The sequence below is a fragment of the Hemitrygon akajei genome, chromosome 6 (genome assembly GCF_048418815.1).
Source record: "Hemitrygon akajei chromosome 6, sHemAka1.3, whole genome shotgun sequence".
In the NCBI taxonomy this organism is placed as follows: domain Eukaryota; kingdom Metazoa; phylum Chordata; class Chondrichthyes; order Myliobatiformes; family Dasyatidae; genus Hemitrygon; species Hemitrygon akajei.
Window position 1 is genome coordinate 80,328,421 of NC_133129.1, and position 21,526 is coordinate 80,349,946.

At 43.0% G+C, this 21,526-nt stretch overlaps 1 protein-coding gene across 1 annotated transcript in view; it reads right to left on the reverse strand.

Moving 5' to 3' along the window:
* Positions 1-276: 276 nt before the first annotated feature.
* The window catches only part of LOC140729187 (ADAMTS-like protein 1), a 459,173-nt gene continuing 437,923 nt past the window's right edge, over positions 277-21,526 (reverse strand). The window contains exon 15 of the mRNA XM_073048667.1: positions 277-365. Within this exon, the coding sequence (XP_072904768.1) occupies positions 277-365 (89 nt within the window). The remainder of the gene's footprint in view (positions 366-21,526) is intronic.

Sequence of the window (21,526 nt, forward strand, 5' to 3'; positions counted from 1 at the left end):
GGTCAGATGGGATTGTTAGGCTGATTCAAACAGACAGCTAATTGGTAATTTGCACAACCTTTGCTGAAGGGGAAATAGCTAACATGAAAAGCAAACCCACCCTGGGTAGATGCAACGTGACTCTCCCTTCCTGTATGGCCATGGCTGTACACACACATCAGACCATCGTTACATGATCTGTGTGACAGACAGTATTAGAACCAACTTAACAGCCTCATTCTCACTGACTTAGATGTTTTTTTAAAATCCCCAAATAGAAATAAAATTCCAACAGACTCACGAAGGCTCCTCGGAAACAACCAGCAGTTCCTCCAGCTCCTGTGCCTGTTTGTACCAGGGCAGCTTTGCTTCCACAGGAAGTCTCTCTATAAATCAAACAAACAAATCAACTGCAGGGTTGAGAAAGAAAGGAAGAAGATGAATGTTCCGACAGGGTCTCAGTCTCCTCTCAGATACTCTTTCGTGTAATTGTGTTTATTTTAATTGTCTTCGAGAGTTCATTGAGAATGATTGTTTTTTTATTTGTTAGTTATTCAAACAGGCAGGAACTGCAAGATATTATAATCCAAGGTGTAGATACAGCTGGGAAATCCAAAAAGAGGTGGATTCTGTGTGTACATTAACAAAGGTTGGTGCACAAACTCATCTGTAGTTAGCAGTTGTGGTTCTGTTGGCAAGTGAGCATCTTACAGTTAAATGCTGGTCACATTACCTGCTCAGGGAGTTAACTGTTCATCGTCACTGGCCCAAGGGCATAAAGGGGACAAAGACATTTAAGGACACCTGTCTGATAATGATCCCCAGCGTATGTGGCTGGGCATCAAGGGCAATACTGACTATGCCAGGAACACAGTGTTGACTATACCTGTGATGCTGCCTACGCAGACATTCTAAACAACATTTGTACACACTTTGAGGCAGGCAACAAATGCCACCCACCTTCCAGGTGGGAAGACACCGTCTGTAACAGCAGCAGGTGTGAGAAAGACTCTGAAGAGAGTCAAATCTTCCGTGAGGTTGCCAGGCCAGACAATACCCAAGGCTGAGAACTCAGAGTGTGCATACCAGCTTATTGACATCTTCACCACTTCACTCGTCCAGTTGATGTCCCCATATGCTTCAAAATCAACCACCATCATCCCTGTACCAAAAATAACTCTGCACCCTCAGAACCAAACAGCTATCACCCGGTAGCACTGTTGCCAAACATCATGAAGTGCTTTGGACAGCTGGTAATTGGACATTGCTGCTTTGCTGGACAATGACCAATATGCTTACTGACTGAACTGCTTTACGACAGATGTCATATTATCTGTCGTGCACCTGGCCCTGACACACCTAGAAAACAAGGACACTTGTGTCAGAATGCTGTTTCTAGATTTCAGTTCAGCATTCAACACTATTCTTCCACTAAAAAGAAAAAAAAAACAGCTTTGAGAACAATCTCTTCCTCCTTGGTCTAAGTACACATGACTGCACGGCCAAACACTCGTGCAATCCCATTGTCAAGTTCACCAATGACACGACAGTGGTGGGGCTCATCACTAGCAATGATGAGATGGCCTACAGAGAGGAGTTCTGGTACCAGGCAAATAACTTCTTCCTCAAGGTGAACAAAAGAGATGTTTATCAACTTCACTGGAACTTGCACCACTCACACCCCTCTTTATATTGGCACCACGGCATGGAAACTGCAAGCAGTTTCAGACTCCCGGCACAGCACATCTCACACGGTCTCTCATGGTCCAAGAACACATCCTGCACAACCAGAAAAGCTCACCAACTTCCTGAGGAGGGTGAGAGAGCTGGTCTATGTACATCCATACTCACATCCCTCTACAGATGCACAGTAGGGAGCATCCTAACATGCTGCTTCACCGCATGGCACAGAAACTGTGCACTGTGGCAGACAGGAAGGCTCCATAATGGGAGTCAAAATCAGCACAAGCCCACCAGAATAAGGGCAGCAATATCATGCAGGATCCCACCCACCCTGCTCATAGACTGTTTGTTCCATTCCCATCAGGATGCTATGTAGCATCCACACTAGGACCACCAGACTCACAACAGTTATTTTCCCCAAGCAGTAAGGCTGATCAACACCTCCAACCAGTAACCTACCCCACCGTACACCAAGAAAACCTCTCAGGCTTGGACCACATGCACAACAGCAATACCTACTGCTGTTTACCAATTACAGCTCAGCATTCAACATCATCAACCCTTCACAAACATTAAAACCTGGGCGTCTCTACCTCCCTCTGCAACTGGATCCTTTACTCCCTTACTGAGAGACCACAGTCAGTGTGGATATCCTTGCTGGCAATCAACACAGTCATTCCTCAAGGAAGCATGCTTAGCCCACCACTCCACTCTCTCTACACCCATGACTGCGTGGTTCAAACACCATCTGTAAATTCACCAGCCTTACAACTGTTGTAGGCAGAATCTCAGATAGTACTGAGAAGATGTACAGGAGTAAGATAGATTGGCTGGTTGAGCGGTGTCACAACAACCTTGCACTCAACATCAGTAAGACTAAGGACTTCAGAGAGGAGAACACACCTCATCGAGGGATCAGCAGTGGAAAGGGTTAACAGATTCAAGTTCCTGGGCATCAGCATCTCGAGGAACTATCATGGGCCCAACGTACTGATGCAATCTCAAAGGAGGAACTCCGAGGGCTCTGCTTCATTAGGAGTTTGAGGAAATTTGGTATGTTACAAGACTTGCAAACTCCTACAGGTGTATAGTGGTGAGAATTCTGACTGGTTGCATCACATTTGGTATAGAGGCTCCAATGCACAGAAATGAAGAAAACTGAGGTGGTTGTTGGCTCAGTCAGCTTCACCGTGGAGCCTGGCCAGCCCACCATCAAAACATCTTCAAAAGGCACTGCCTCAAGAAGGCAGCATCCTTCATTAAGGACCCGCACCATTCAGGACATGCCCACTGCTCATTGCTACCATCAGGAAGGAGGCACAGGAGCCTGAAGACACACATTGTTTTAGGAATAACTTCTTTCCTTCCCCCATCAGATTTCTGAACAATCCATGAATACTACATCACTACTTTGCACTCTTTTTGTACTTTATTTTATATTTCTTATTGAGAGTTAATAATATTTCTTTTTTCTGCACTGTACAGCTGCCTCTAAACAACAAATTTCATAACATGTCAGTCATAATAAACCTGATTCTGATCTTCCTGCTCATAGAAATAGAAACTCTTATTCCTGTAAAAATGCTACTCCTCTTATCCCATAGAAGTGTCCCTAATAGCCATAATAGCTTAGGAAAGTGTGGATTATTTTCCTCAAAACAAGGGTAAAAAAAAAAAGTCATACACGATCCCATCACTTCAGCACATAGTCCTCACTGAGTTCTCACTAACTTCACAAAAGCCTGGCGTTGAGCAGAAACATTGGAATCTTTTTCACTCAGCGAAATAAGAATCAGTTTTGCATTTGGAAAGAAGTAACTTTCAGAGCAAAATGGAGGTGTGTAGTATTGAAGGCAATCAGGGGATAATGGGATTCATGCACAGTCAAGACTGCCCAATAAACTCCATACTGACTACCATAGTTACAGAGCTCAGAGTTTGGGGCACTGCTGCAAACTCTGAGTGTCAGTTAAGGCAGGTTTTGGCAGTATCCTCAAAGCACCCATACTGAGGAAGAGAGGGAGGGAGGAACGATTGTCCATCCTAACTATCGGAGGTCTGTTGGTTAGGAAGTCCGACATCCAGTTGCACCGGGGTGTATTTAAAACGAGGAGGAAGAGTTTATTCCCCAAGATCTGTGGGAGAACTGTATGATATTGGGATTCCTGCGAGAACATACTGAAGTGAAGTTTAATTTAATTTGGGATGAGTGCAAGGGATAATAGACATTATGTTTTATTGGCTGCTTGTAACACATATCCAGAGCACTGCTTTGATTTTGCTTCTGTCTGATGTAATTTACAGTGAATAATTTGTTGGGTTGAAGCCTTAGTGTAACAGCAGTACAATCCCAGTCCAGACACAATATGGTGCATCTCACAGAAACAGCAACTGATCAGATTACAGAAATTACCATCACAGACTACAGGTTGTTACAATTACAGATACTTATTTCTGAACCACTCATTAGAATAATGAAGTGAGAAAATTAAAAAAACGAGTAGTTCCATTTTTGGATAAGTGAGTTTTTCTATTCATCCTCCAAGAAATTAAAAGACTTTCCTTGTGGATTGGTCCCAAATGCCCACTGGAACCAAGCCTAAATGGTTGCATCATTCTATAGCAAAGGCCTGAAATGTGGATGAACTGTGATAGGGAACTGTTTCAGCATCTGGAGCGAGTTCGGTGATTTTATGCTCTCAGCGCTGAACTTCCAACATCAAAAAACTGGGAGTGATTTATCCCTGATACTCCTGGGCCTGTAGTATGTCATCCACTGTGAAATTTATTTTCATGGAAATTAATGAACAAACCTAGAGTGGCTCAAGGCTGCAGCATTCGCCAGATGACTGGCTGAATGGTGGGATAACAAGTTACAAGAATATTAGAGAGATATTGAGAAGTGAAGGAGTGGCAATGTTGTGGCAAATGGAGTATTATAGGGTTATAGAGTTCTATAGCATAAAACTGAGCCAGCTCTTGGCCTCACTCACTGATATTGGATAAAGATTTTGACTATCTATCCTATATGTTACTCATAAGTCTATATACCTCGTTTCAGGTCATCCCTCAGTCTCCCTTGATCTAGGTAAAACAAACCAGCCAACCCAATCTCTCCAAAGTGGTAAAGTTGTCCAGTCCAGGTAACAATCTCCTCTGTACTATCACATCTTTCTTACATGTGGCAACCAGAATGGCACAAAATACTCTATGTGTAGTCTAGCCAGTGTTAGTAAATGTCCTAACTTTTATATTTTATGGCCTGATCTATGAAGGCAAATGGTATGGGCATTCTTCACCACCCTGACTCCCTGTGATGCCACCTTCAGGGAACTCTGGTCTGGAATCCCAAGGCCCCTCCATTCAGCAGCATTACTTAATGCCCAATCATCTATTTTACCTCCCAAGATGCATCACGTTGCGCTTGTTGGGATAAGACACACCACACAACTTTTCATCTGATTGGATTTTGCTGTAGTCTTAGAGGATCTTCCTTGCTATGCACACCATTAACTTCCACGTCTTCTGCAAACTTACTAACCACACTCCTTAATTTCATACCCAACTATTAAAATCTCAAGCAAGGGCCTCTGATCTCTACTATACATGCCTGGGCACAATGTTGCAATTGAGACAGTATCCTTCAACCACAACCCTCTGCCTCCTATCACCAAGCCAGCTCACCTTGATCTCACATATCTTAACCTTCTGGACCAGCTGATCACGTAGGATCTCGTCAAATGCCCCTTACTAATGTCCATATCAACACTATATACAGCGCGTATAAGAAGTATTCACCCCCCTGGAAGTTTTCATGTTTTATTGTTTTACATCATTGAATCATAGTAGATTTGATTTGGTTTTTTTTGACACTGATCAACAATAAAGACTCTTTTATGTTAAAGTGAAAACAAATTGCAACAAATTGGTCTAAATTTATTATAATTATTAAACACAAAATAACTGATTACCCACCCTTTCAAGTCAGTATTTAATAGATGCTCCTTTGGCAGCAATTACATCCTTGAGTATGTGTGGATAGGTCTCTATCAGCTTTGCACATCTGGACACTGCAATTTTTCCCCGTTCTTCTTTACAAAACCGCTCAAGCTCTACCAGATTGTGGATGGCATCTTAAGTGAACAACCTTCTTCAAATCCAGTCACAAATTCTCAATTGGATTGAGGTCTGGACTCTGACTTGGCCACTCCAGGGCACTAACTTTGATTTTTTTAAGCCATTCCTGTGTAGCTTTGGCTTTATGCTTGGGGTCTTTGTACTGCTGAAAACAAATCTTCTCCCAAATTGCATTTCTCCTGCAGACTGCATCAGGTTTTCCTTCAGCATTTCCCTGTACTTTGCTACATTCATTTTACCCTCTACCTTCACAAGCCTTCCAGGGCTTGCTGCAGTGAAGCATCCCCACGGCATGATGTAGCCACCACCATGCTTCACGGTAGGGATGGTGTGTTTTTGATGATGTGCTGTGTTTGGCTTATGCCAAATATAGCATTTTTTCTGATGGCCAAAAAGCTCAATTTTGGTTTCATTAGACCATAAAACCTTCTTTCAGCTGACTTCAGAGTCTCCCACATACCTTCTGGCAAACTCTAGCTGAAATTTCATGTGTATTTTTTTCAACGGTGGCTTTCTTTTTACCACACTCCCATAAAGCTGCAACTGGTGAACCACCCAAACAACAGTTGTCAGCCACTGAGGCTTGTAACTTCTCCAGAGTTGTCATAGGTCTCTTGGTGGCCTCCCTCACTAGTCCCTTCTTGGACTCTCACTCAGATTTTGAGGTCGGCTTGCTCTGGGCAGATTTACAGCAGTGTCATATTCTTTCCATTTCTTGATGATTGACTTAACTACTTCAAGGGATATTCAGTGACTCTGAAATTTTCGTGTATTCATCTCCTGACTTGTGCTTTTTAATAACCTTTTCACGGAGTTGTTTGGAGTGTGCGTTTGTCTTCATGGTGTAGTTTTTGCCAGGATACTGAATCACCAGCAGTTGGACCTTCCAGATACAGGTGTTCTTTTACTACCATCAATTGAAACGTCTTGACTGCACACAGTGATCTCCATTTAACAAATTATGTGACTTCTAAAACCAACTGGCTGCACCAGTGATGATTTGGTGTGTCATATTAATGGGGGTGAATACTTATGCAATCAATTATTTTGTGTTTTATATAAGTAATTAATTTAGATTGCTTTGTAGAGATTGTTTTCACTTTGACATGAAAGAGTCTTTTTCTGTTGATCAGTGTTAAAAAAGCCAAATTAAATCCACAGTGATGCAATGTTGTAAAACGATAAAACATGAAAACTTCCAAGGGGAGTGAATATTTTTTATAGACACTGTATAGTCGTGCCTTCACCAATCTGGTTTGTTACCTCCTCCTCATAGTTCCAGCTATCACCTTTATTGCTTCCTCAAGCATCCCGGTATAGATCACATCTGCACTCAGGAGACATAATGGAGGGGTCAGATGCTGAGTCTATTTGGGTGCGACTCAGGAATAGGAAGGTTGCAATCACATTGATGGGTTGAACTACAGACCCACTAATGGCTGCTGGAACATTGAGGAACAAATACACAATCAAATTAAGGAAATGTGTAAAAATATTGGGGTTGTCATGGGAGATTTCAATTTCCCTAATATAAACTGGGACCTTCTTTGTGTAACGGATTTAGATGGGGCTGACTTTGTTAAGTGTGTCCAGGAAGGTTTCTTAGAACAATATGTGGACAGTCCAATGAGAGGAGGGGTTGTACTGGAGCTGGTGTTGGGTAATGAGCCTGGCCAGGTGGCTGATCTTTCAATGGGTGAACAGTGACCACAACTCCTTATCTTTGAGGATCGCTACAGATAAGAATAGGTATGGTCCTTGTGAGAGTGTTTTAAATTGGAGTGGAGCAAATTCTGAGGGTATTAGGCAGGAACTAAGTGTTAACTGGGAAGACCTTTTCTCTGGCAAGTACATATCAGGCATGTGGAGGGTTTTAAAGATCAATTGTAAGAGTGCAAGAAAGGTATGTTCCTGTTAGAAGGATGGGGATGGAAAGATAAGAGAACCTTGTATGTCCAAAGGAGTGATGAATTTAGTAAAGACGAACAAGGAAAAGTATGCAAAGCTTCTGAAGTTAGAATAAAACAAAGTACATGAGGAGTATAAAGAAGTCAGTAAAGAACTAAAGAAGGGAATTTGGAAAGCCATGACAGACCATGTTAAGTAGGATTAAGGTAAATCCCAAGGTATTCTATACATCCATCAAGAATATGAGGATATCTAGGGAGAGGGAGGAACCACTCAAGGATAAAGGGGTAATATTTGCTTGGAGCTAAGAATGTGAGTGAGGTACTTAATGAGATTTGCCTCAGTATTTACCAATCAAAAGGATCTGGAGGACCAGGAGATCAGTGCTGAGTGTATAAATATGTTAGGGCATTTAGAGTTCAAGGAGGAGGAAATGTTGGGCCTCCTAATGAGTATTAAGGTGGGTAAGTACCCAGGGCCTGATGCTATTTACCCCAGGTTATTGAAGGAGACAAGAGACGAGATTGCTGGGCCCTTGATCTGTATCATGTCCTCTCTAGTCACAGGCAGGGTCCTGGAGGACTGGAAAGTGGCTAATGTTGTACCTCTATTTAAAACGGGAGCAAAGGAAAATCCTGGGAACTATAGATAGATGAGTCTCACATCAGTTGTATGGAAATTGCTGGAGAAAATTGTTAGGGATAGGATAATATGAGCATTTGGAAACTCATGGCCTAATTATGGTGTGCCAACATGGCTTTGTGTGTGGCAGGTCATTCCTTATCAACTTGATTGAGATTTTAACAAGGTGATGAAAAAAATCGATGAGGCTAGGGCCGTGGAATTTTAGTAAGGTGTTTGACAATGTCCGTCATGAGAGGCTAATCCTGAAGACTGATGCATGGCATCCACAACAAATTGGCTGTTTGATTTCAGAACTGCCTTGACCATAGAAGGCAGAGAGTAGTGTTCAAAGGGACTTTTTCAAGCTGGAGGTTTGTAATCAGAATGTGTTCTTCTGCTGTTTGTGGTGTATATAAATGACCTGAGTGAAAATGTGTGGGTAAGTAAATTTGTGGATGATACCAAAATTGGTGGAGTTCTGGATAGTGTAGAAGATTGGCAAAGGATACAGCATGATATGGGCTGAGAAACGGCAGATGGAGTTTAACCCAGATCAATGTTGCATCTCATTAGAGCAAATGCTAGGAGACAGTACACTGTTACGGGCAAGGTCCTGAACAGCACTGCTGAGCAGAAAGATCTTGGGATCCAAGTTCATTGCTCCTTGAAAGTGGCTACACAGGTTGATAAGGTGGTTAAAACACAAAAATACAATTGCAAATGCTGTGGATCAAAGAATACGTACACAATGCTGGAAGAACTCAGCAGGTCAGGCAGCATCCGTGAGAAAAGAGTATCCAACGTTTCGGGCCGAGACCCTTCATCAGGACCCTTCATAAGGTTGTTAAGAAGGCTTATGGGATGCTTGCTTTATAGGTCAAGGCATTGAGTTCAAACGTCAAGAGGTTATGTTGCAACTTTATAAAACTCTGGTTAGGCCACATCAGGAATGTTATCTACAGTTCTGTTCACCGCACTATAGGAAGGATGTTGAGGTTTTGGAGAGGGTGCAAAAGAGGTTCACCGGGATGCTGCCTGGTTTAGAGGACGTATGCTGTCATGAGAGGCTGGAAAAGCATGGTTTATTTTCTTTGGAGCATCAAAGGCTTGGAGGAGATCTGATAGAGGTTTACAAGAGGCATAGATAGAGTGGACAGTGAGTATTTTTCCCCAGGGTTGAACTGTCTAATACCAGAGGGCTTGCATTGAAGGTGAGAGGGGGTAGGTTCAAGGGGGGATATGAGGGGTAAATTTGTGCTGTCTGGTATGGTGGTAGAGGCAAATACACCAGTGACTTTTAGGAGACATTAGGATAAGCACATGGTTGTAAGGAGGATGGAGGGATATGGATATGGTGTAGGTAGGAGGGTTTAGTGTTTGGGTGTTTCTAATTTGCTGTTTAGCTGGTTTGGCACAACATTATAGGCTGAGTGTCCTGTTCCTGTGCTGTACCGTTCTGGCCTCCAGAGTCCCTCCAGCATTTTGTGTGTGTTGCTATATCATTTGATCAGTGATTTATCCACCCTTTAATACTTCAAGATATCTAATACCACCACCTTCTTGATACTAAAATGTTCTGGAAAATGAACATACGCATCCATGAACACACTACTTTCCACCTCCATCTTGTGGCTCTATAAAGAGGTTACCCCTTTAGACTGTGATGGCACCCATTCGTTCCCTGGCTGGCACCTCTCTTCCTCCCTCTATACTGATAAAATGCGTTATGATTCTCCTTAATATTTCTAAGGGTATTTCTGCTCTCCTACACACTTTATACTTGTTGAAAGACTCACTTGATTGTCGTTGCCTAAGCAGAAGCTTCTTTTTTTTTAAATAATCATACTTTCAATATATTTTGTCATCTATTTTTAACAATGTTGCCTTTCATCCTATCAGAACCACCTTAAAGTACATTCTAAAGTTTCACCAGCAATAGATGTGAGACTTGTTAATCACTTGTTACCCATCTTTTGTCTCCCTCCCTTTATGAACAGCATCGTCACAATGGCAGTTTTTCCACCCTTTAGAACATCACAATTTTTGGAAGATTTTATCTAATGCATTGACGATCTTTACAGCTGCTGCCTTTAGCTCTATTCAGTCTTCATGGGGAGATCAGATTACTTCCTATTGTACAACCCTCTGCCACATATACGTCCTGCCAATTCTGTTTAACTATTCTGCTATTTCCTTAATTCCCCCATAAGCATCTCCCCAGCCTAATTTTCTATGGATTAATACTCACTTGAACATCGTTTTTTAATCATTTATATACCTAAAGAAGTTCCATTCATCCAGCTTATTTTTCTCATTACCGGTAGTTTGTCTTCATGGTTTATTTTCTCCTTTTTTCTCAACATTATTGTCCACCTTTGCCAAATTAGTTTTTCTCCCATTCTTTGAGTTTACTGCTAACTTTTGCCTCCTTATATAATTCATAGACCATAAAACAATACAGCAGAATTAGGCCATTGAACCTGCTCCACCATTCCATCGTGGCTGATTTATTATCCCTCTCAATCCCATTCTCCTGCCTTCTCCCTGTACCTTTGATACCCTGATTAATCAAGAACCTTTCAATCTCCACTTTAAGTATACTTGATGACTTGGTCTCCACAGCTGCCTGTGGCAATGAATTGCACAGATTCAATTCCTTTTGGCTAAAGAAATTCCTTATCTCTATACTAAATATATGCCTCCCTGTTCTGAGACTGTGCCCACCGATCCCAGAACTCCTCCACTATAGTAAACATCCTCTTCACATCCACTCTATCTAGGCCTTTCAATATTCGATGTTTCAATAAGATGCCTCCTCATTCTTGAAAACTCCAGCAAGTAGAAGGTCAGAGCCATCAAATGCTCCTCACTACTGGAATAATTCTCATGAAAATCCTCTAGATCTTCTTCAAAGCCAGCACATCAGTTCTTAGATAAGGGGACCAAAACTGATCGCTATACTCATAGAGGTAGTAATGGGGGACGAAGAAATGCCATACAAACTCAAAAAGTACTTTGTGCCAGACTGTGGAAGACACCACCAGCATGCCAGAAATTCAAGTGTTGTGAGCCCCGCGGGCCTCTGAGATACAGCATAAAGTGTTGGACTTCTAGGTTTCTCGAGTGCCTGTATTTACTTATTGTCATCTTAACTAGAGTCATTAAAATCTTGTGCTTTCTGGTTCATCTTGTCAAGGTAATTGTTACTGGCATGGGTTTTCTGTAATCTGCGATTATTCAAAGTGGACTCCTGATTAGTTCTCATTGCAGGACCCTTGTGCTGAGAATGATATGTCTTGTGGTGTTGCTCAGTCAAGCTACCAATGATCTGTTGGAATTCCTATGTATAATCCTTTGTTTCCATCTCTACATGGGAGTCTGCCATTCCTCCACATCTGGGTTCAGTATTTGCAGGTGCTGACTGTGACAGTCAGGAGGCAGAAGAGTGTGTAGTTGCTATCACTAAGGAGAAGGTGATTGGAAGCTAGAAGATCTGAAGGTAGGTAACTCAACTGGACCAGCCAATATGAAGATACGTGTAGGGACAGGTAGTATTTGAGGAAGCAGGAGTCTGCAGAACGATTTAGATTAGGAGAATGAGTAAAGGCATGGCAGATTATTCAGGGAGTGTGCACACCAGCTCAATGATGTCTTCACGGACATCTTCAACACTTCCCTCATCCAGTATGCTGTCCCCACATGCTTCAAATCAACCACCATCATCCCTGTACCAAAGAATTCTACAGCTTCAGAGCTAAACTACCGCTCAGTGGCACTGATGAAAGGCTTTGAACGGCTTGAAATGACACATATCAAAAACTCCATTCCTGCTACGTTGGACACTCACCAACATGCTTACTGACAGAACTACTCTGACAGAAGCCATATTATCTGTCATGCACCTGGCCCTGACACACCTAGAAAACAAGGACACTTACAGTGTGTCAGAATGCTGTTTCTGAATTTCAGTTCGTCCTTCAACACTACTCTCCACAGAAGTAAATGACTACCACCTGGTGGCACTGATGCCAATCACCATAAAGTGCTTTGTACAGCACAGATCAAAAACTCCATTTCCGCCACCATTACACTCACCAATATGTTTTTTGACAGAACCACTCCACAACAGGTATCATCATGCACCTGGCCCTGACACACATAGAAAACAAGGACATTTATGTTAGAATGCTGTTTCTCAATTTCAGTTTGACATTCAACACTGCTGTCCCAAAGATCTTGGTGAATAAACTCTTACCTTTCAGTCTAAGTACACCACTGTGCAACAGGGTCTTGGACTTCCTAACCAACAGACCTAAAGTAGTCCGGATGCACGACCGCTCCATCATCTTCATCATGGATGGACACAAGGGCTGTGTGCTGAGCCCACTACTGTACACCTTGCTCGCACATACTGCATGGCCAAACACCCGAGCAATCTCATTGTGAAGATCGTGAATGACACGACAGTGGTGGGGCTCATCACCAACAGTGATGAGGTGGCCCACAGAAAGGAGGTGGAAGAGCTCGAGGCCCGGTACCAAGCAAATTACTTGTTCCTCAATGTCAAGAAGACAAAGGAGATGGTTATCGGCTTCATGAGAACTCGCACCACTCTCACCCCTCTTTACATCGGCAGCACAGCAGTGGAACACATCCTACACGATCAGGAAAGCTCGCCAATGCCTCTACTTTCTAAGAAGGGTTAAGAGAGCTGAACTATGCACATCTACATTCACGTCATTGTAAGAAGCACAAAGAGTGTCCGACCAAGCTGCTTCACTGCATGGGATGGAAACTTCACTGCAGCAGACTCGAAGGCTCTTCAACAGATAGTCAAAACTGCCCAACGCATCACCAACAACAGGCTACCTATTGTCAAGAACATATATAAAGAAAAGCACCGGAAAACGGCCGGTAACATCATGAAGTATCCCACCCACCCTGCTCTTTGACTGTTCGTCCCAATCCCATCAGAGGGGAGGCTACATAGCATCCACGCCAGGACCACCCGACTCAAAAACAGTTATTTTCCCCAAGCAGTAAGGATGATCAACACCTCCACCCACTAATTCACTCCTCCACACCCCAAACACCACTACCTTATCATCTCCTCTCAGTCACTTGATGTACATAATGTAAAGATTTTTACTCCTCATGTATATGAAAGATGTAAGTAATAAAGTCAATTCAATTCAGGCATAATGGTGCCTGATATCACTTTTTGGATATAAATTTAATCGATGCACTGTATATAAGCTATCTATGTATTTATATTTATTGTAGTTTTATTACTGTTCTGTTCTTTATCTTATTGCTTTATTTGTGCTGCATTGGAATCAGAGGAACAATTGTCTTCTTCTCCTTTACACTTGTGTACTGGAAATGACAAACAATTATGAGAAGGGATACAGAGCAGGTTAGTGTAGGGACATACACTTTTCTGGAAGAAATGAAGGGTTTGACTATTTTCTAAATGGAGAGTAAGTTCAGAAATCAGAGCCGCAAAAGGACTTGGGATTCCCTAAGGGTTAACTTGCAGGTTGAATTGGTAGTAAGGAAGGTAAATGCAACATTAGCATTGGTCCGATAGCTCTTGGAGCATTTTAGAGCCCCTTATCTAAGAAAGGATTCCATTGGCCCAGTCCATTTTATTCAAATCTGTATTCCATTATAATCCCTTTTATTTTTCTCCTGCTGTCTATTACTTGCTGCTTATGGTGTTTGACATACAAGTAGTCCTGTATTGTGGCTTCTCCAGAGTGTCGCCTCATATTGAGATAGGCCTGGTGTTGTTCTCGGCATGCCCTCCTGCACTCCTCATTGAACCAGGGTCGATCCCCTGTACTGGTGGTAATATTAGGGTGGGTGATATGCCGGGCCATGAGGTTACGGATTGTAGTTGAGTACATTTCTGCTGCTGCTGATGGGCCACAGCGCCTCATAGATACCCAGTCTTGGGCTGCTAGATCTGTTCAAAATCTACCCCATTTAGCACGGTGGTAGTGCCACACAATGCGGTGGACGATTTCTTCAATGTGGAGACTGGATTTAATGTCTACAAACACTGTGCAGTGGTCACTTCTACCAATGCTGTCCTGGACAGATGCTTCTGTGGCAGGCAGGTTGGTGAGAATGAGGTCGTGTGCTTTTCTCTCTTGTTGGTTCCCTCACCACCTACTGTAGTCCCGGTCTAGTAGCTATGTCCAGTAGGACCCGACCAGCTCTGTCTGTGGTGGTGCTACCGAGCCACACTTGGTGATGGACATTAAAGCCCCCATCCAGAGTACATTCTGTACCCTTGCCACCCTCAATGCCTCCTCCAAGTGCTGCTCAACATGGAGAAGTACGTGGTAATCAACAGGAGGTTTCCTTGCCCATGTTTAACCTGGTGCCATGAGACTTCATGGAGTCCAGAGTCGATGTTGAGAGTTGCCAGGGCAATTCCTTCTCTACTGTATACCACTGTGCCATTGTCTGTGCTTCAGGTGAGACAGTACGTACCCAGGAATGATGAAGGTGGAGTCCGGAATGTTAGCTGGAAGGTATGATTCTGTCAGTGCAACTACATCAGGCTGTTGCTTGTCTAGGCTGTGAGACAGCTCTCCCAACTTTGGCACAAGTCCCCAGATGTTAGTACGGAGGACTTTGCAGGGTTGACAGGGCTGGTTTTGCCATTGTCATTTCCAGTGCATAGGTTGAAGCTGGGTTGTCCGTCTGGGTTAACTCCTGATTATTTTCTTTTTAGCGGTTGGATACAACTGAATGGCTTGCTAGGCCATTTCAGAGGGCATTAAAGAGTCAACCACATTGCTGTGGGTCTGGAGTCACATATAGGCCAGACCAGATAAGGACAGCAGGATTCGTCCCCTAAAGGACATTAGTGAACCAGATGGTTTCATGGTCATCAGATATTTTTATTGAATTCAAATTCACCAGCTGCCATGGGGGGATTTGAACTATATCCCCAGTGTATAACTGGACCTCTGGACCACTGATCCACTATGCCAAATCTCCCCAAGTTATGAAATTATGGAAAATGAAGTGCCGGATGCGGAGGTTCTTGGGGTGGTAGGTAAGGACAAGGGGAACTCTATCCTTGTTTTGGCAGCTGGAAGATGGGGTGAAGGCAGATGTTTGGGAAATGGAGGAGAGGCAGGTGAGGGCAGCATAGATGGTACAGGAAGGGAATTCCCATTCTTTGAAGAAGGAGGACAGCTCAGATTCTTGTTTCTGCGCTATATTTCTCTGTGACTCTGTGGCACCAATGATCAGAGAGGAATTAACACATTAATCATATTTTGACCCATAATAGAAAATCCAAAAAAGCTGGAAACACTCAGCATATCAAAGCATCTCCGAAAGAAATTTGTTCCTCACGTGTTGCATGAGTTTTTAAGTATGTCCAACATTTTCATTTTTATTTCTGATTTCCAGCCATCTGAAGTTCTCTGTATTTTCACACTTTGATCTGAAATCAGAATAGACACTGACAGCACATTCTGCTCTCTCATAAAGTAGACAGGACCTGATGTCAAATGACCTGATGTCAAATGACCTGATGTCACACTTCATCTGTAATTAGAGAGGTTACAGACTGCACGTAGGATTTGAGTTTATACAGGACTCGGATTATACTGGCTCAGACAGGAAAATAATCTCTCGTTGACCCATTAAAAGCACAGAGACAACTCTTTGTCATTTAGTCAGCACTCAAGTCAAAATGCAAAGAATTCCAATCACAATACTGGAGACACAAAAGACTGCAGATGCTGGAATCTGGAGTAACAAACAACTGGCTGGAAGAACTCAGATGAGAGCATCTTTGGGAGGAAAGGAATTGTTGACATACTGGGTCAAATTCCTGAACAGGCCAAAGTATGATCAAACACGAGAAAATCTGCAGATGCTGGAAATTCAAGCAACACACACAAAATGCTGGTGGAACACAGCAGGCCAGGCAGCATCTATAAGGAGAATCACTGTCGACGATTCGGGACGAGACCCTTCATCAGGACCTTTCGTCAGTTCTGATGAAGGGTCTCAGCTTGAATCGTCGACAGTCAACAAAAGTCAACAAATCTTGCTTGGCAGTCTTCAGTCGCAAGAGCAGTTCCCCTTTAAGACAGTGAAAGAGAGGACGCTGTGTTAGATTAAAAGTTCACTTAAGGAGCAGAAGGTTCCAACTTCCACTGCGGTCTATTCTGCTAGTAAACATACATTCTCTGGAAAATAAAATCAAATACCTCAGAGCAAGATTTCAGACCCAGAGAGACATCAGGGACTGTTATATCTTTTGTTTCACAAAGGCTTGGCTGTCTCCTGCCATTCTGGATGCAGTGATGCAGCTCGCTGGCTTCACAATTCACTACCAAAAAAGGACTTCCAAAGACAGAGGAGGTGGAGTATGCTTTATGATTAACTCCTCATGGTACACAAATGTGGCAGTTCTGTCCCAGTCTTACTCACCTGACCTGGAACATCTGCAATGAAACGTCATCCATTTTATCTGCTGCAGGAGTTTTCAGCCAACATCACCGAAAGACCACAGTCTGTGCAGATCAGAAATAACCTCTCCACCTTGCTGATAATCAACACTGGTGCACCTCAAGGATGTGTGCTTAGCACACTGCTCTCCTTTCTCTACACCCATGACTGTGTGGCTAGACATAGCTCAAATGCCATCTATAAGTTTGCTGATGACACAACAGAATTTCAGATAGTGATGAGAAGACAAGGTAGTTCAGGTGACTGAGTGGTGTTGCAGCAACAATCTTGTACTCAGCGTCAGTAAGACCAAAGAATTGATTGTGGACTTTAGAAAGGGCAAGACGAAGGAATACATACCAGTCCTCATCAAGGGATCAGAAGTACCTGGCTGAGCATTTTCGAGTTCCTGGTGACAACATCTCTGAGGATCGATCCTGAGCCCAACATATCAATGTAGTTAGAAAGAATGTATGACAGCAGCTATATTTCATTAGGAGCTTGAGGAGCAACACACACAAAATGCTGCAGGAACTCAGCAGGCCAGTCAGCATCTAAGAAAAAAAGTGCAGTCGACGTTTCGGGCCAAAGCATCGATCGTACTTTTTTCCATTGATGCTGCCTAACCTGCTGAGTCACTCCAGTATTTTCTGTGTGTTGCTCAGATTTCCAGCATCTGCAGATATTCTCTTGTTTGTTAAGAGTCAGAGGAGATTTGGTACATCACCAAAGACACTACAAAATAAGCTGCAGAAAGTTGTAACCCGTTCAGCTCCATCATGAGCACTAGCCTCCCCAGGACACCTTCAAGGAGCGATGCCTCAAAAAGGCGGCATCCATCATTAAGGACCCCCATCACCCTGGATATGTCCTCTACTTTCATTGCTACCATCAGGGAGGAGGTACAGAAGCCTGAAGGCACACATTCATTGATCCAGAAATAGCTTCTTCCCCTCTGCCATCAGATTTCCGAATGGACATCGAATCCATGAACACCTCATTACGTATTCTCCTCTCTTTTTTGTACTATTTATTTAACATTTTATACACACACACCTATATACTTCTTACTGTAATTTGCAGTTCTTATTATTATGTATTGTAATGTATTGCTACCGCACCACAACAAATTTCCCAACACATGCCAATGATATTAGACTTGATTATGATTCTGATCTCATGGTCATAAGTGTTAACATTTCAGAAACTCTGATTTTCTCCCCAAATATGCTGTCTGACCTGCTGAGTTTTTCCAGCATTTTCTGATTTATTTCCTCTGAGGTTCTTTAGATTCTGATCACAGATCAAGAGGGTGAAATTATATTTTGAAGATAAGAAAGACAAGGATTTTGCACCACAGCAACTTGGCCTTTTATCCTGGGCCCTTCCTTCTTTATTTTCCCAGAATACCCTCCTAGCAAGTAGCAGCTCAATGTAGGGATTACTTGAGGAGAATGGCAAATGCTAATGGGTATATAAGGAGGCTTAATAATTGACCTCAGATTAAAGTATTTCCTTAGAGTGTACTTAGTGTGTAAAGAAGAAACCAGGTGATAAAGAGATGGGTTTAAATAAAGAGGATTACAATGGAATAGCAGGAATGATGATGGATGGTAAGGATATAATTCATGACATTCAGCAAAAATGTATCCCAGTAATGAGGAAAGATTCCAGGAGAAGGATGAAAAGATCATGATAAACCAAGGACGTTTGAGGGTAATAAGTTGAAGGCAAAGATTGGCAGTAGACTCTAAAATAGGGATAAAAAATAAATTCAGCAAAGGTGGATTATAATAATGTAAAAGAAGGGGAAAATAAAGTATAAAGACAACTGTGGAAAATAACTGTGGGTAAATGGAGCTTTTTTAAGTACATAAATACAATCGAGGTTCAGGTAAACGTTAGCTCCTGAGAGATCCTGATACATAATTTTGACCCGAAATATTGACAATTCCTTTCCTTCCACAGGAACATTTTTTCCCCCTTGTTTCAGTCCCTTCCCACATATGTGACGCTTCACATGTTCTCCACCACTTTATAAACACAAGTGATTTTGCAGATGCTGAAAATCTTGGAGGAATTCTGGAGGAAATCAGCAAGTCAAGCAGTATCTATGTAAGGGAATAAACTGTTGATGTTTTGGGTTGAGAGTCAGTTGCTCTCTGTGCTCCCTAACAGCAAGACCTTAAATCTCTCTCTGCTACTTTCTCAACAATAGGCATAACCAATTCCCCTCCTCAACCAACCTCCTCTGTCTGGAAAAGCTATTTCTTACTCTCAATGGTCTCTCTTCTTTATTCCTAACACTTTCTCCAAACCAAAAGTGCACCCATGGTCCCTTGCACGGGACCCGCTATGCCTGCCTTTTCATCAGCTACGTAGAACAGTCTATGTCTGAAACCTACACTGCTAACTCTCCTCAACTGTTTCTCCGGAAATGGACCATGTGAATATGGACCATAGAGCTAAATACCAGAGGTAAGGTGACAATGATAGCCCTTGACATCAAGGCACAATTTGACCGAATATAGCATCAAGATGCCCCAGTTAAAATGGAGTCAATGGGAATTAGGGGGAACCCTCCACAGGTTGGAATTATACTTGACACAGAGGAAGATGGTTGTGGTGGTTGGAGGTCAATCATCTCATCCTCAGGATCTCACTGCAGAAATTCCTCAGGGAAGTGTCCTAGGACCAACCATCTTCAGCTGCTTCATCAATGACCTTCCTTCTGTCATAAGGTCAGAAGTGGGAATGTTCGCAGATGACTACACAATGTACTGCACCATTCATGACAATATCCAGGTTTGGGCTGACAAGTGGCAAGTAACATTCGAGCCACACAAATGCCAGGCAATAACCATCACCAATAAGAGAGCAATACACACAAAATGCTGGTTGAATGTAGCAGACCAGGTAACATCTATAGGAAGAAGTACAGTCAACGTTTTGGGTCGAAACCCTTCGTCAAGACTAATGGATAAAAGAGATAGTAAGAGATTTGAAAGTGGGAGGGGGAGGGGGAGACCTGAAATGATAGGAGAAGACAGGAGGGGGAGGGATGAAGCCTAGAGCTGGGAAGTTGATTGGTAAAAGGGATACAAGGCTGGAGAAGGGGGAGTATCATAGGATGGAAGGCCTTGGAAGAAAGAAAGGGGGAGGGGAGCACCAGAGGAAGATGGAGAACAGGCAAGGAGTTATAGTGAGAGGAAAAGAGAGAGTGAAAAAATAAATTAAAAATTAGGGATGGGGTAAGAAGGGGAGGAGGGGCATTAATGGAAGTTAGAGAAATAACCCTCCACCTTTCTTTCTTCCAACACACCTCCCTCTTTCTTTCTTCTAACTCCCCTCCCCCTTTCTTTCTTCCAAGGCCCTCCGTCCTATGATACTTCCCCTTCCCCAGCCTTGTATCCCTTTTGCTAATCAACTTCCCAGCTCTTACCTTCATCCCACCCCCTCCTGTCTTCTCCTATCATTTTGGGTCTCCCCCTCCCCCTCCCACTTTCAAATCTCTTACTATCTCTTTCTTCCATTAGTCCTGACAAAGGATTTCAACCCAAAACATTGACTGTACTTCTCCCTATAGATGCTGCCCGGCCTGCTGCGTTCCACCAGCATTTTGTGTGTGTTGCTTGAATTTCCAGCATCTGCAGATTTTCTCGTGTTGGCACCAATAACAGAGGCTCTAACCATCATCCATTGACATTCAGTGGCATCACCATCACTGAGTTCCCTACTATCAACATCCTGGGGGTTACCATTGACAGGAAACTGAACTGGTTTAGTCATATTAACACCATGGCTACCAGAGCAGGTCAAAGGCTAGGAATCCTGCGGTGAGTAGCTCACCTCCCTGTTTACCTTCTACAAGACTCAGGTCAGGAGTGTAATTGAATACTCGCCACTCGCCTGGATGAGTGCAGTTCCATCAACACTCAAGAAGCTCGACACCATCCAGTACCTGGCAGCCCACTTGACTGGTACCCCTTCCACAAGCATCCAGTCCCTCCACCATCGACAAACAGTGTGTACTATCTACAAGATGCACTGCAACAACACAGCAATGTTCCTAACAAACCCACGACCACTATGATCTAAAAGGACGAGAGCAGATACCTGGGAACACCACCACTTGGAAATTCCCCTCCAAGTCACTCACCATATTGACTTGGAAACATATCAATGTCCCTTCATTGTCACTGGGTCAAATCATGGAATTCCCTCCCTAACAGCAATGTGTGTGTACTTATACCTCAGGGACTGCAGTGGTTCAAGAAGACAGCTCATCACCACCTTCTCAAGGGCAACTAGGGATGGGCAATAAATACTGGCTTAACTGGTGACATCACATCCCGTAAGTGAATTTAAAAAAACATAGAAGACTGCATTGGTGCATCAACTTTACCTCCAGCTTACACCCTGCCCTCATATTTACTTGGTCCATTTCTGACACCTTTCTCCCCTTCTTTTGATTTCTTTATCTCCATCTCTGGGGGCAAACTATCTTCTGACATATTTTTCAAACCCACTGATCCTCACAGTTACCTTGACTATGCAGTACCTCTTCCCAACCTGTCACTCGTAAAAATGCTATTCCCTTCTCTCACTTCCTCCATCTCCACCACACATGTACTGTGGATGATGCTTTCCATTCTAGAACATCTGAGATGTCCTCCTTTTTCAAAAACAAAGGTTTTCCTTTTACCATTGA